The 14,500-nt window shown below is 36.9% G+C and overlaps 2 protein-coding genes across 2 annotated transcripts; one reads left to right on the top strand and one right to left on the bottom strand.

Moving 5' to 3' along the window:
• Nucleotides 1–273: 273 nt before the first annotated feature.
• On the bottom strand, nucleotides 274–2,386 carry LOC129364288 (atypical chemokine receptor 3-like). Its single transcript, XM_055036842.1, has 2 exons — nucleotides 2,312–2,386; nucleotides 274–1,749 (listed from the first exon to the last, which is right to left on the bottom strand). Exon 2 carries the CDS (start codon nucleotides 1,675–1,677, stop codon nucleotides 667–669), a length of 1,011 nt encoding a protein of 336 aa, XP_054892817.1. The 5' UTR covers nucleotides 1,678–1,749; nucleotides 2,312–2,386; the 3' UTR covers nucleotides 274–666.
• Nucleotides 2,387–4,170: 1,784 nt separating this feature from the next.
• Nucleotides 4,171–14,267, top strand: LOC129364308 (E3 ubiquitin-protein ligase AMFR-like). Its single transcript, XM_055036873.1, has 14 exons — nucleotides 4,171–4,340; nucleotides 4,850–5,156; nucleotides 5,253–5,345; nucleotides 5,824–5,988; nucleotides 8,250–8,402; nucleotides 8,970–9,010; nucleotides 9,565–9,697; nucleotides 9,996–10,129; nucleotides 10,460–10,570; nucleotides 10,731–10,927; nucleotides 11,013–11,116; nucleotides 11,698–11,832; nucleotides 11,931–12,121; nucleotides 12,370–14,267. Exons 2-14 carry the CDS (start codon nucleotides 4,902–4,904, stop codon nucleotides 12,524–12,526), a joined length of 1,869 nt encoding a protein of 622 aa, XP_054892848.1. The 5' UTR covers nucleotides 4,171–4,340; nucleotides 4,850–4,901; the 3' UTR covers nucleotides 12,527–14,267.
• The last annotated feature ends 233 nt before the right edge of the window (nucleotides 14,268–14,500 follow it).

Here is a 14,500-nt window from a genome sequence, read left to right as displayed (position 1 = left end):
TCTTATTGAGATGGTCAGCTTAGTTCTCATGCTTTTTCTGATGTCTTCATCAAGGGAATGAAAAAGCAGAATTCAGCGTTGTTGCATTTTTTTCTGTACTTTTGCACTTTGTATGTTGTGAAATCTTTTGTGCTCAATGTACATTTTAGTGGCAAAGAAAATGCAACTTTGTAATGTCTTTATTCACAATAACTGAAGCATCTGAGACAGGATTAAAATAACCTTTTCTGTTTCTAAAATGGAATAATATAATTTTTGATATGTCACTAAAGTTATAAAACAGCAAAGAAGGTGTTGTCCTTGTTGAGTTTTATTTACTTTTAAACTACATATAAGCAATTTGGTGATAAGTAAGCAAATCTTTTTCTTTTTTTTTTTACTGTAAAAACACAAAATATGTAACAGAGAATAGTGATAAATTTAGAATTTTACAATATATTCTTCAGCAACAACCACAAGTTCTTCTAAACATTTCTAACAACATATAAGAAGTTCTATTGTTTTGACTGAGTCTCAATTAAATCGAGGGCACAGCCATGTGGTAGTATAGAGAAGTGCATCTCAATATTATTGTCACACTTTTTATATTTGGTGTCACTACAACAGGAAACATTCACTTCTCAATTTAGTTTTCCCATAGCTGGAGTACCACCCCCAAAAACATTTTTATTTCAAAGTTGTAGACGTGAGCTCCGACTCTGCTGAACTCTGGTCCTTCTTCTGCTGTAATGCGAGGTCCTTGAGTCTATTTGTGTTTGAGGCCAGTTCCTGAAACAGTTTGATCAGACCAGACTCTCCAAGACTGCTTCTGAAGTTCCTGGCGAAGAAGACGTATAATACAGGATTCACTGAGCTGCTGAAAAAAGCCAGCGCACCAGAGCTGAAGATAAAACTTTCCGGTACGCACTCAATCGCTGACTCTGTCCCAAAAATGCAAACTACATCAATAATATTAATAACATGGTAGGGTAACCAGCACAGGATGAAAACAAGCACTACAGTGTGAATGAGAACTTTGGATTTCTGTTTTGAATTAAATCTCATTTTCTTGAGGCGCGCAGCCACAAGACAGTAACAGATGCTTAGCGTGATGCAAGGCAGCACAAAGCCCAGCAACGTCTCCAGGCATAAGAAGATAATTTCTCGAGTATCGTTGTTGAAGTCTCTGATGAAGCACTGATCGTTTTGCTCGCTTCCAGCCAAGGTATGTGTTAAAACATCAGACAATCCAAGAAGAAGTGCAAGAAGCCACAAAAGTGCAATACATCCATTCATAGTCTTTTCAGTCTTCCAGCGCATCATCAGAAATGGATGGCAGATGGCGAGATAGCGTTCCACGCTCATGAGAGTGATGAAGAAGATGCTGCTAAACATGCACACAGTGATAACACAGATTAAGATATTACAAACTACCGGTCCAAACTCAAAAGTGTGCACCAGGGAGTAGATCCAAGCAGGCAGAGTGATGAGGACCATTGTGTCTGCCACTGCCAGGTGCAGGATGAGGACCACCGTGTGAAAACGCTGCTTGACGTGCCTCAGGATAGTCCAGATTACTAGCAGGTTCCCTGGAACTCCGACCAGGAAGGAAAGACCCAGTATAACACACGCCACTGTTGTCCCACTGTCTAACTCCTCGGGATCTTCTGAAGCAAACGTTTCGATGGAGGAGTCCATGCCTGGAATGTGTTTTTGCGGCAGAGATTGAAAAAATGAAACTGCTGTTCAAGCAAGGCTCCACTTCCCTTTCTGAATGGAAGAGAATGCAGATTTTAGCTCCAAATAAGGAATTCGTGCAAAGTTCGCAACTTCAGACATGTGATCCATCTGACTTTAAAATTAAGAATGCAAGATGATGGTTGAAATAATGCCAAATGTTTATAAATATGTCTTAGTAAGCTACAACAAATTAAAACAGTAAAGTAGTAAAAAATTAATAGGTTGAAAGATTTCTTCAAATGTTTTCTACTAAATTTTAGTATTCTATAAAATTTTTCAGTGAGAAATACAATGTTCAGTGTTTTCATTTTCAGGCTAAAGACGTTTTTTTAAAATAATATGATGAAAATCTGTGTAAGACTACAAATACGTACAAGTAGTTATTCACTTTCTAATTACCCAAAAATTAATTTATTTGAAGTTATTCAATGTCAAGAATTTGCATACTACGATTTATATTCTTTGCTCTGTTTTCTCATTCCTGAATGAGATATTAATGCAAAAAGCATTAAAAAAAGGTTATGACAAATTAAATATAGCAGACAGTACAACACATAATGTGTTCTTTATAAAGAAACCAAATAAAACTTACTATTAGAAAAGTTTAATGCAATGACAGTACCCGCTGTTGCAGTAGAAAATAAAGGGAGGCTGGATTTGCTTTAACTTTTCTCCCAACAAGTTTAACATTGGGATTTGTTACATCATGACTACAAACTTTAACTTTGGACTCTGTCTAGGTCATTTGTTGAATTTATATTTATCTGAAGAGTTAATTATTATCTTTATCTGCAGGGTATATTTCTCAAACAGAAAAATCTACACAAACTTAGGAATTAAATCAAACTTAGTCTCATATACAAATATCACATTACTTTATCACGTAAAGATTCAAATGATAATTGTTTTTGATATTAAACAGTTGCTACAGAAAATATTACACAAACACAATTAACTAGACTACATCCTTTAATGGTAGAGACTGAATTTTAAATACATTTTAATGGTAAGTCTGTTTTTTTTTTTTTTTTTTTTTTTTTTTCTTCTCTCTCTTCTCACCTGGGTTTCATCTGATAATCTCTATACCTCTCTGATTATGCTGTTTTTCCCTTATTGGACATTTAGTTATAATATTCTCTTACCTCTGTGTCTTGATTGTTGCACCCCCACTTGGTTTCTGTGGAAGGATTTGTCATTTCTGCTTTGGGTTTGCTTTAGTTTCTTTAAGGGTTTCTTTCTGACCTAAGATGCATGACTCCCTCATTCATTCCTGGAATCAGTTTCTTCTCAGAAACTGACAGCAGGAGTTGACTCTGTCACGATGACACAACCAACGTGACATTGTAAAGTCTCCCTAATGTTTTTACTTTGTGATATAGATGACTAGCAGAGAAAATAGGTACTCCTATCATTTTAGACACATTGCTTCAACTATTTACAAAATGATCAAGTTTAGATTTGGGGTGGCTTTGAGGACTTTTCAGATGACAGACTGAATTAGAAGGACATTAGAAATTCCAACTTTTACCTTGGTTGTAGATGAAGTATCTGGAGGATGCAGTATGTGGTTTTTACATAAGTATTGATTTGGATCCTGATCAGACAAGTTCAAACCCAGCAAAGGCCTACAATTTATTTAAAAAATTAAAACAGACAGCTGATTAATGTCTGCAAAGCACAAATGTTAGAAAACACAAATATTCAGATACTCTGAATTACGAGTTGTCTTTTCATTACTACTAATTAAATCAATACCTTGGTACATACTTTGGTTTGCTTTGTAACTGTTACATAACTTTTCTTTTTTAATATTGACCTGTGTCTGATAGTTAATACGTTTGTATTTAAATAACAAATACTGACATTTAATCAGCAACCACTATAATCAACCATAGTACCACCAGCAATATGTGAAGAATGGCTCTAGGAGGAAAACACTTAAAACTTGCGAAATTACTGTTATGAAACAAAAAGGACATTTAGAAATATGTATGTATAATCCAAAAATATGTAATCAAATTATTTTTCTTTGAACTCTATTACAGTCCTGCTTTATTTTGTATGATACCACTTACAAAACCTTGAAATAATTGTAATCAGTTCAATTCAATATACAGCAATATCTCCTGCATAACACCATCCACTTCTAATCCACTTCACTTGCTTTCGCTTCTGCTCTTTAAATCTCTTTGTGGTCATATGGTTAGATAACCGGGCATATAATCCAGATTAAATGTATTCACATTGTCATTTTGGAAAACTAAACACTTTTGAAGCAAATGGTGGTGTAATGCTTCTCTTTTTCAGAGGGTGTGGGGGGAATCTGTGTGAAGCTTATTTTTTTGAGAAATTGTTCAGAATGTGTTTTCCTACAGTAAAACAGCCATTGAGTGAATATTTAAAACGCCACAGTGAGGGTGGTCGGTATTTTCCATTACTGCGGCTTTAAACCCGTCCCGGTGACGCTGCCTGCTCTCGGTCCAGCTTCAGCCAGCTGCCTGTGCTCCCTGGAATAAACACGACGATGTTGTCGACTGCTGTGTTCTTTCTCAACTGAAAGAACGGCTCACTTGAGAATAAACAGCACTGGATTTCACGTTTAATTAAGCCGGAGACAAATTGTAAGTGACTGAGTGTTGTTTGAAGTTTGCTCACACTGCGAAACTACGTAGCTGATATTACAGTAAGCTAATATGGGGCAACGTTAGCCAGGTAAATAACTCATGATCAGGGCGTTAGCATCTGATATTTAACGTTTCCTCTGCTGTAGTATTTTCGTTAGAATTATTGGTGATTCTGATCATATTCTCGTTGTTTTTATGGTCTGTCGTCGAGTGAAAATGAATGGTTACACTTCATGTATAAGGGAAGTGTTGATACTTGTTTGCTAGGTGGAAGCTAGCTTCGTTTGGTAGCGCTAGCTACTGTATTTTTATTTTTTTGGCCTATTTTCTATCAACATTTTGCGCTATGTGTGTCACACTTGAATGTTGCATTATGTTTTATTGTGGATATAGAAGCAGGCTTGAAATTAGCACAGCTATTTGATAGGTGGTGTGATTATGTAATATTTTCCGCTTAGCTCTTTTAAGTTGAGCTAACGCTAGCCGTCTTGTTTCTGCTTTTACAGGCTGGTGGACGCTCGATTTTCATAGCTAAAGAAGTGGACCAGAGACCACAAAATGCCTCTGCTGTTTCTGGAGAGGTTTCCCTGGCCCAGCTTGCAGACCTACACTGCACTGAGTGTGGCTTTGCTGGTTGGCAGCATCTTCAGTGCCTATACTACTGTCACTGACCCAGGGTTTGGGGCCTTGGAAACTGATGACACGCCAGCTCCCTCTGATGTTGATCTTGAACATCTGAGCAGTGCGGTCGGAAACACAGAACTGGCCAGAACTGTGTTGTGGTATTTAATTACAGACAGTCTGTTTGTATGGGTGAGTATCATCCACTTTGCAACTTTGCTATATTGTAGTAGCATGTTTGTTTATGACCCAAATTAATGGGGACTTCATTTTTTTGTGTCCTGACAGGTGCTGGTGAACACATTTTGCTGCTCTTTGATGTTAATTGCAAAAATGATTCAGTATGTGGTTTTTGGGCCCCTCAGAGTCAGTGAGAAGCAGGTAAGTTTTGTGTTGCCATGGTCCAGTGTATTGTGCTTTTCAACATTACAATTTTGCAACACAAATGTTTTCAATCAGTACAAGTCCTATGTTTGAAAGTTAATTTAATAACATGCCAGAGAAAGTATTCTGGTTTGAGTAAAACACGGGTGGATATAATGCAAATATTAAACAAGCCTCACCCATTTCTCTGTTTAAGATTTGCTATTTTTAAAACCAAAGATTGTATGTGGATGTGCTTGCAAAGAAGTTCATGTTTTAGTTGAATAGTTTTTGACAACATTATGCATAACTTTACTAATCAATATAGAATATTATCACAATCATAAATTATGTACAAGTATTATGAATTGTTTCCTTGCAGAGGGTTATAGTTTGAGAATTGCATACTGTCCTTTTCATGGTTTTGTAGATAACAATAAGCATTTGCGAATGGGAATCAGGACCTAATCTGCTGTCTTTTCTTTTTATGCATCAGCATCTGAAGGATAAATTCTGGAACTTTATCTTCTACAAGTTCATTTTCATATTTGGAGTGTTGAATGTGCAAACCGTAGAAGAAGTGGTCATGTGGTGTTTGTGGTTCTCAGCCTTGGTCTTTCTCCATCTCATGGTTCAGCTCTGCAAAGATCGCTTTGAATATGTAAGTATGTTCAAATGTATACGTTTTAACTATGTGACTGGCTGCTTTTGAAGGTTCACAGGATTTTGACAGATTAAGGCAAAGTAGTATTTTACCATACAGAATGGCCTTGGAATAATTTCCAGGAAGTTTTCATAACAGTGTATTGTGTTGTAAAAACTAATCCTGGTCAGGAAAATTATCATGACTGTTGGCAAATAACTACATGTATTACTGGGGCCCTGTGACTGTGCTGTGGTTCATTTCAATGCTATTGCTTGTGAAAAACACCACAAAAAAGACGGCTGCTTATCAAAACGCCATTTGTAAGGATGTCACTAATTTGTGTATTTCAGGGATGATTTGAATATGCAAAAGCAATGCCCATCCCTCAAATCTAATTTGAAAACATTTAGCACTGGTTAGCAAAAGGATTTACATTGAGATTTTCTTTCACTATGTGTACATATCAGTAATGTTTGTTGCCAAATATAGAAATGAAACCACAAGACAGTTTGCTTGCAGGGTGTATCACTGTAATGTATTGCGTTTCAAAAGGTTCTAACTGTGAAGAAAACGGTCTGGCAGATGGGGGACAGACTGCCTAATAAATTAGACTAAAGAACTCTGATGGTCATTCACCCTACCATGGGTTTAGAGATCGGTACTCTAGAAACCTTCACATTACTCTAAGTAGTTGTTTTTAAAGTTTTGCAGAAACTGTCAATGTAGATCTATTAATAGCTCAAAGTTCTGGCCTGTTTGCTTACTGATACAGTTTCAGTCTCAACACTGACTTGCCCTGTACTAGTTTGTGCCGGGGAGGAGGGTGTCAGATGTAATTTCTGACTAGCATGACATTTTATACAGGGTTTTTAATTGATATTGCACATAATATGGCAAGTTGACTGGCCATAGTAGTTTCTTCCACCAGTTCTTATTGTGTAATTACTGTAAATATCTTGCATGAACATATTTTACTTTGTATGCCTACATTTGCCCGCCCCTTGTCTTTTGGGTTTTATTGTAGACTTGCTTTTACTCATAATATTTTGGCCTAAAGCTACTTTGTGGTTGTCAGACCCAGATGCTTTCCGGTTTTTCTCTTTATGTACGTTTTCAGTAAAGATCAGATATTCAGGTTAAACAGCTGTAGACCAAAGATAAGATCGTTTAAGTCATGTGAGAAAATATTGTAACCCACAAGACACCTGTTTACTTTCATGCAGCTGAGCTGTTAAAATATGCAGAAACTGATCCACTTTTGCCTTCCATGTGTAACAGATATTTAGATTAAGCTTACAGTTGTATAAGTAATGTGGACCTTGAAACATTTCAGGATTGCATGGCCTGTGGGAAACCAGCCACGATGAGCTGAAATGAGCACACATAAAATTGTGAGGTTTTTAGTTCTGATGAGCCAGAATTACTTGTGTTTTTTAAATAATTTTAATTCATTTTAAGGTTTTCTTGAAGTCTTTCTAATTTTTAGCAGAAATCTCCAGTAGAACCAGGTTTGGGATAATTGATGTTCCTCAGTCAGCTGGTTGCTGAGAGATGCACTGGTTAGATGTACAAGGCCAGTTGTACTTTCTCAGGGGAGAAAACAAAATTAGTTGCAGCAATTATTATAAATCATCCATAGGATAGAACAAGTTAAATAATTTCATCAATATTTGCATCTACCTGGGGGAAGAACAGTGGTCTAAAATTCTGTGATGCAACAGATTAATTTCCAGTTATGGGAAACATCTGCTGGGTTTACCCCAACTTGCTCTACTTGTACCCCCACCAGTCTAAGTGTTGTTTGTTTATTTTATATTGGGTTTTTTAAAGATGGATTAATCCAGGTGATGGATTTAACTGGGCACAAGGGGGTGTGCATCTGCCCATTAGCCTAACATGCTATTATCTATCAAATTAAGATACATACTCATGCACCTCCCAATTTTTTCAACTTTAACATTTTTTAACTGAAAAAAACACGGCTGGCTTCTGGTGGGCTTTTGGTGGGCTGCCTGAGCGCCCCCACCACCGAGCGTAGCAGGTTTTCTGCGGGAAACTCTGACCTGACTGCAGTCGTTGTCTTTACAGTGGTCCGATCAGGTTATTACGTTTAGGGGAAATTTGGTTTTCGCATTGGATTAAGCTAGCCTAGAAAATCTAATCATTTGAAATCTGCATTTTGTAGTGATATTAATTTGCAATGAGTGACCGAAAAACACGAGCTAAAAAGAAAAAAAAAATCCCAACATACTAATGCTTTTTGTTCTTCCCTGTAGCTTTCTTTCTCCCCGTCAACCCCGATGAACAGCCATGTGAGAGTGCTGTGCCTGCTGGTTTCCCTGCTCCTGGACTGCTGTGGCCTGGCTGTGGTCTGTGGCCTGCTAGGAGCCTCCCATGGCATGCACACACTCTCCTTTATGGCTGCAGAGGTAATGGCCTTCAGTTACACCCCATTTAAAACATGAAAATTTGTTTTTTTTTAACTTTAGAGAGCACACTCTTTACAATTTAAAAATAACTTTGATCAATCTATATTAATAATAATCAGTTTGTTTTTTTTTGCAGTGTCTGGTAATTTGACAATATATATGTTGGTTAATCTGTAAATGTTTCGATTAAAATATTTTGCAATCAATACATTTAATTGTTTAATCAATTCCTAATGTTGTGAGATGGAGAGGCCTGTCATTTGAATAAATTAACTTGTTCCAGCTGTTCCTCAACTATGTGTTGCAACAAATTAGTGCTATTTTTATAGGTTATTAATATCTAAATCAAAGGTGACATCATGGAAAATATCTTATCTGTAAATGATCTCATTAGCACCCCCTCCTCTCTCTCTCTTGATTTTCTTGGCCCCAAATTTTATGAAGATTTTGAATGTATTCTCACAGTTTGTTTGTAAAACCAAAATGCAGTTGTAAGATTTGTAGAGATCAGTATGGAAAGTGATTTACGAGAAACTACATTGTTAAAATGTATATATTATTTTTCAGTGTTTGTTGGTGACGGTTCGCACTGGACATGTCATTATGAGGTAAGTCTGTTTAAAACCCTGACACCCCCTCCTGGGAGTGGTACCAATGAAGCCCAGCTCACATTTAGACATGAGGTAAACTTAGCAACCATGTTTATTTTCTTCTTGTTCTGTTAGAACCTGAAGAAATTCAGCACAAACTCTGACATAACTTTTAAATTTAGCAACTTCCTTCCTTGCATTTAATTATCATTCAGAGCTGTGCATGATTTTGAAGTGGAAAGAAAGGAATAAATGAGCTTAAGGTTATTTTTGCTTATTTTTTTGTCTTAGCAAATATAAATCTGAAAAATCACTGGGTTTGAGTATTCTTTTACTCTGAGAAGCCTTAATTAGAATTGTTATTAAATCAAAATCCAGTATAATTAAATGCCTTAATAGCTTTTTTCATTTGTGAATAAAGTCCCAGTGTATATAATTTAAGGTTTATCTCAGAAGAGCTGAATACAAATGCCCCCAACAGATTCAGATTATTTTTGAAAATATAAAACTTTTTTTTTAACAAATTCAGTGAATACCTTTTTATGTTTTTAACAGTTGTGTTTTATCCTCAGGTACTCCATCCATCTGTGGGATCTCAACCATCCAGGAACCTGGGAGAGCAAAGGCACCTACGTCTACTACACAGACTTCATCATGGAGCTGGCTATGCTCTTTCTGGATCTGATGCATCATATCCATATGCTGGTGAGACAGGACATCAAAACCAGTTTCTGAGCTAGAAATGAGAGTCTTGAACAGCAAACTAAGATCAACTGTAAGAATAGAGGCATTCATTGCATGTTGAGTCATACAACCCTCCAGGTACATTTACAGACCAAGATCAGATGTACGAATGGAAAACTGCAGAAAACAAGTGTTCATTATGTGCTTTACATAATGAACATAATGAACATTTTGTACCTAATACAGTTCAAAAATGTAATTTAAAAAACTCTTCTGCTGTTCATCTATCTTAGCTATCTATATGTTCATCTTGTTACAGCTGTTTGGTAACATCTGGCTGTCCATGGCGAGCTTGGTTATCTTTATGCAGTTGCGATATCTGTTCCATGAGGTCCAGCGGCGCATTCGCAGACACAAGAACTACCTTCGAGTCATCAACAACATGGAGGCCAGGTACTGAATCAAATGATGCTCTCTTTATTGTTCCCTTTATTTAAATTGTATACTTCAAATGTCCTCAAGATTTAACAAAAGGTGTTGGCAAAAGCATGGCAAAGCTGTATCTTTTATTTTTCTGTAAATAAGTTTTTATACTTTTAAAATATTTTTGTTTTGTGGATTGTCAAGAGATCTCTCAATTGTGCTTTCCTTTTCTAAAATCTAATACTTTAAAACATCTTGGTGCTAAAACTGTAATCATGCCATTTTTAATCCTTTATCTACAGTATTTTCCAATAATACTTGTCCTTATAAATATTTCCGTATAAATTGCATTTTGTGTAGGTTTGCAGTTGCTACTGCAGAGGAACTGGCTGCAAATGATGACGATTGTGCCATCTGCTGGGACACCATGCTAACAGCACGGAAACTGCCCTGTGGCCATCTTTTCCACAAGTAAACAAGCCAATGTTTCTGTATTTTATATTTGTTTTTAAACCCTTGTTTTGGACCAGGAGATTAAACCTTTGGGATGAAGTCGTTAACAAAAATGTGCTGGCCAAAACAGGTCTTATGCAATAAGCAAATGCATAATATCTGGATGGTGGCTTTTCAGCTCTTGCTTGCGTTCGTGGCTTGAGCAAGACACGTCATGTCCCACATGTCGAACATCTCTGAACATTAACGGGGACGGAGCTCTGGGTGGAAACCAGCAGCAGGGTCCTGGGCTGGAAGACAACATTGGCCCAGTAGGTGCTGCTCCAGAAACTCGGCCACACATCAACCAACACAATCACTTCTTCCACTTTGATGGTAAGTCTGCCAGACACAGATCCAGCATGGAGTTGTGGAGGAAACCAAGACTCAGCTGTTGTTTTCTGCCTACATGTTCTTGCAGGATCTCGCATTGCCAGCTGGCTGCCCAGTTTTTCTGTTGAAGTAATGCATACTACTAATATCTTGGGCATGGCTCAGGCTAACAACTCCCAGCTTATGGCCATGGTAAGTCTTAATTATTTATCATCACATGTACTTGCCCTTGTCACTTTGGCCTATCTTCAACACTTGTTGAAACGTTTTCTTAATTTGATGTAAATGTATGTTGGATAGCAAAGGTTAAACATTGAGATCATAAAGATATTTTTGTATTAATTGTGAGATATTTCTGAACAAAATAACTGTTGCAGAACTTCTAAGTTTCTACTTTGAAAGTCATATGGATCCTTGTGCTTCACCTGAAACTCCTAAAAAGAGAAAAAGAATTGAGAGATTTTCCAGAACCTGTTTTTTTCCTCATTTGGTTGAACAAAAATAAATCGCTGAACTATCTGTTACTCGATCTTTCTAATCATGCTTTATTAGCATTCCATACTTCCTTACAATCTGCATTTTTTTGTTCCATTTACAAAACCTGATGACTGTAAAAATGGTTGCATAGTAGTGAATTTTTGTATTCAAAACAACTTTGGAAATTTGTTTCTGAAAAAGTCTGAATTCTTTTTTTTATATTATGTATTCTAACACACCTGGAAAAAATAAATATCGCAACAAAAAAACTTAATAATGTGTTTCTGGTTCAAAAGGCCCATCAGATTCAGGAGATGTTCCCTCAGGTGCCCTCCTACCTGGTCATTCAGGACCTGCAGCTGACCCGTTCTGTTGAGGTCACAACAGACAACATTTTGGAAGGACGAATCCAGGTGCCTTTCCCTACACAGGTTAGCGAAGCCATATTTCATGTTGTGTTTTCCATATTAACATGCAGGTTTGTGTTGTAGGTATTCTCTTCTTGTTCTTATTTTCCTCTTGTTGTTAGGCCATAGAGCGTGGTCCGCTCCAGGGGAACCAAGCAGAAGATGAGCAGCCAGGTCCCAGCGGAGAAGCAGAGCAGAGCACAAGTGAGTCAGATAACATGGAGGCCAGAGGAGGTCGCTTCTCCAAGTCTGCCGAGGAGAGGCAGAAGATGCTAAAGCTGAGAAAAGAAGAAATGCTCCAGCAAGCGCGCAGGTTGGCTTTATTACATTTGAGTAGAGATACACTGAAGTTCAAATCCGATCCAATTTGTTTGGATGTTGAAATAAATTTAGTGGAAGCAAAATAGTAAAAAAGTGATTATAAAACATTTATTGCATGTTTAATTTTTTTCATTTTAAAAAGTCAGATCTACATGAGATGTCTTAGGTTTCTGCCGGTTACCTTTTTTATGTTAAACTTACTTTCAAAACGGTTCTTCCTGGCTCTCCTCCTCCATGTAGGAGGTTTCTAAACAAGGGTCAAGAAGATTATGAGGAGGACTTGCCCAGACTAGAAGAGGACTCTCTCACACAACCGGACTCCACTGTGCTGAGGCGTAGAACCATGGCAGAAGCTGCAGAAAGACGCATGCAACACCAAGAGGAACCTGCACCCTGAAACGCATAAAGGACTTGAGCAAGAAAGTATACTACTTCATCATCTTAAGAGGCAACAAGGCCTATTTCAGCCTTTCCCCATTTGATCTAGTCAATAGTTATCACCTTTGTAAAACTCTTAATTAAAAAGCATTGGAAATATGGCCTGTGGACTGTTCTGGGCAGCCTGAAGAAGGCGAGACTATTGAAAGTGGCCTCTGCTATTCCATCCTGAGTATTTGGAGCATAATAGAAAGTGATGGGTTGTGGCAAGTCAAAGACTTGCAAGGTTGCAGCGCCCTCTCTTCACATGCTACACATTGCAACCACCAGCTTAGACAGCATCTGTCAATATTTGGACTGGCTGTCAAAAATGAGCACATTTTGCATTCAAACACAATTACAAGAACTTTTTTTTTTGAGCTTCGTCAGAAAGTGTCATTTCTAGATGAAGCTTCTATGAGTCTTTTTATTACTTTTGGTCTCTTGCTTTGCTAATGGCAGAAACAGCATATTCCTGATGAAGAAATTCATCTGATCCATTTGTGTGTACATTTGAATAGTTTCAACTGTGAAATAAGTAGCAAAGCTTTTATTTCTTACCTTGAAGTAAGAGAATGTCACTTTAATATTGGTCAGCCTTTCAGTCAACCATGAATGTTTCTATCAAAAGAAATGCTGCAAACAGTGTTTTTGTTTTGACCCACAAGGGTTGTTCTGTGTTAAGTGTTATGTCACCCATTGTAAACAGTTTGCATTTTGTTATTTAACAAGATGGTTAAAGTTTGGCATGTAAATCTTTTACTGATACTGATTTCCAGCAAATGGGGACAGATAACATTTTTTTTGTGCAAGTACACTGGGTGTTTTCCTCTCTTTTTTTTAAAATGACCCTCAACTGATGAGCAGGTAAATGTTTTCAGCTGAGTGTGGTGTCGTAAGCGATATTTGTAGGGTTTAAAGTTGCTTAGTCTGCAGCAGCTGCACTTGCTGCATATTCCTGGCGGATGTTAAGTCACAGGTGAGAATCTTGAATACCTTACCTATAAAAAAAAATGATTTTAGTACCTCAGCAAGTTACTGGACCTAAAATGTTGTGCTTGTTTAACTTCTATAAATGGATTAAATTAAGATCTATAAAAAGACTACTGGGTAACTCATTTGTGCTGCCATTGTGTAATCTGCAAACTAAAAAGGAAAACCTTAAAAGCTGCTAACTTAATTTGTTTTAAAAGTACACCAATGGACAGAAACTTTGTCTCTTGAAGCTTGAATGCGTTCCTGATTGAGACATATCAATAGACAAAAGAGTGGGGATTGTGAATCACTGCTGTGTATTAAAAAAGACATTTTCAAAATGCATGAAATGTTGACAAGCCATTTTGTGTCCATACACCAAAGATCAGTCCTAAAGCTTACCCTAGAAGCTAAAGTGTTGTAATTCTTTATTTTATTTTGTACTAATTTTAGTTCTCTTGGTCGGGAGTGGTATATAAATATATAATCCAGAAACTGGATTTTTTTTTTTCAATTTTTTACTTAGCAACTTTAAAAGCCCATTACTTTTACCTGCTCATGGTTTCCTTTCATAACTATTACTGATTTAATCAAGAATCAGAATTTTTTTTTTCTTTTTTTGGATTGAGCTTTCCCATATTTTGTGCCTAAATCAAGGATGGTTTAGTTAATTTCTGTAAATCTAGTTTTTGTAAAATATGTTGATATGAAAGACTCAATAAACAGAGCTGCAGCTTTTGAAGAAATGTGTATTTTCCCCCCCTTTTTTGTGTTTTAAAGAACATAGTCTCTAAAATGAAATTCCTTCAAATGCATTTTTGAATCACCTTTGAGCTTATGGCTCCTACAAAATTGTTTGATGGATGTCAAAGTTCCTGAGGGTGGAATCAAAAAAGGACGCGGAACTGCTGTAGTATCTATTTAGATTGCCATAGTTGGATTGTTTCTGATGTCATTAGGCTGCACCCTTAAACTCATA

Source organism: Poeciliopsis prolifica, unplaced genomic scaffold (genome assembly GCF_027474105.1).
Source record: "Poeciliopsis prolifica strain line A6 unplaced genomic scaffold, Auburn_PproV2 SCAFFOLD011, whole genome shotgun sequence".
Taxonomy (NCBI): Eukaryota; Metazoa; Chordata; class Actinopteri; order Cyprinodontiformes; family Poeciliidae; genus Poeciliopsis; species Poeciliopsis prolifica.
Note: the sequence above shows the minus strand (reverse complement) of the source record. Positions and strands in the feature narration are given on the sequence as shown.

Coding starts and splice junctions, on each gene's coding strand:
- LOC129364308 (XM_055036873.1), top strand. CDS start 4,902: ATGCCTCTGCTGTTTCTGGAGAGGTTTCCCTGGCCCAGCTTGCAGACC. Junction 10,130..10,459: donor ATCAACAACATGGAGGCCAG/GTACTGAATCAA, acceptor CATTTTGTGTAG/GTTTGCAGTTGCTACTGCAG. Junction 11,833..11,930: donor AGGTGCCTTTCCCTACACAG/GTTAGCGAAGCC, acceptor TCTTGTTGTTAG/GCCATAGAGCGTGGTCCGCT.
- LOC129364288 (XM_055036842.1), bottom strand. CDS start 1,677: ATGGACTCCTCCATCGAAACGTTTGCTTCAGAAGATCCCGAGGAGTTA.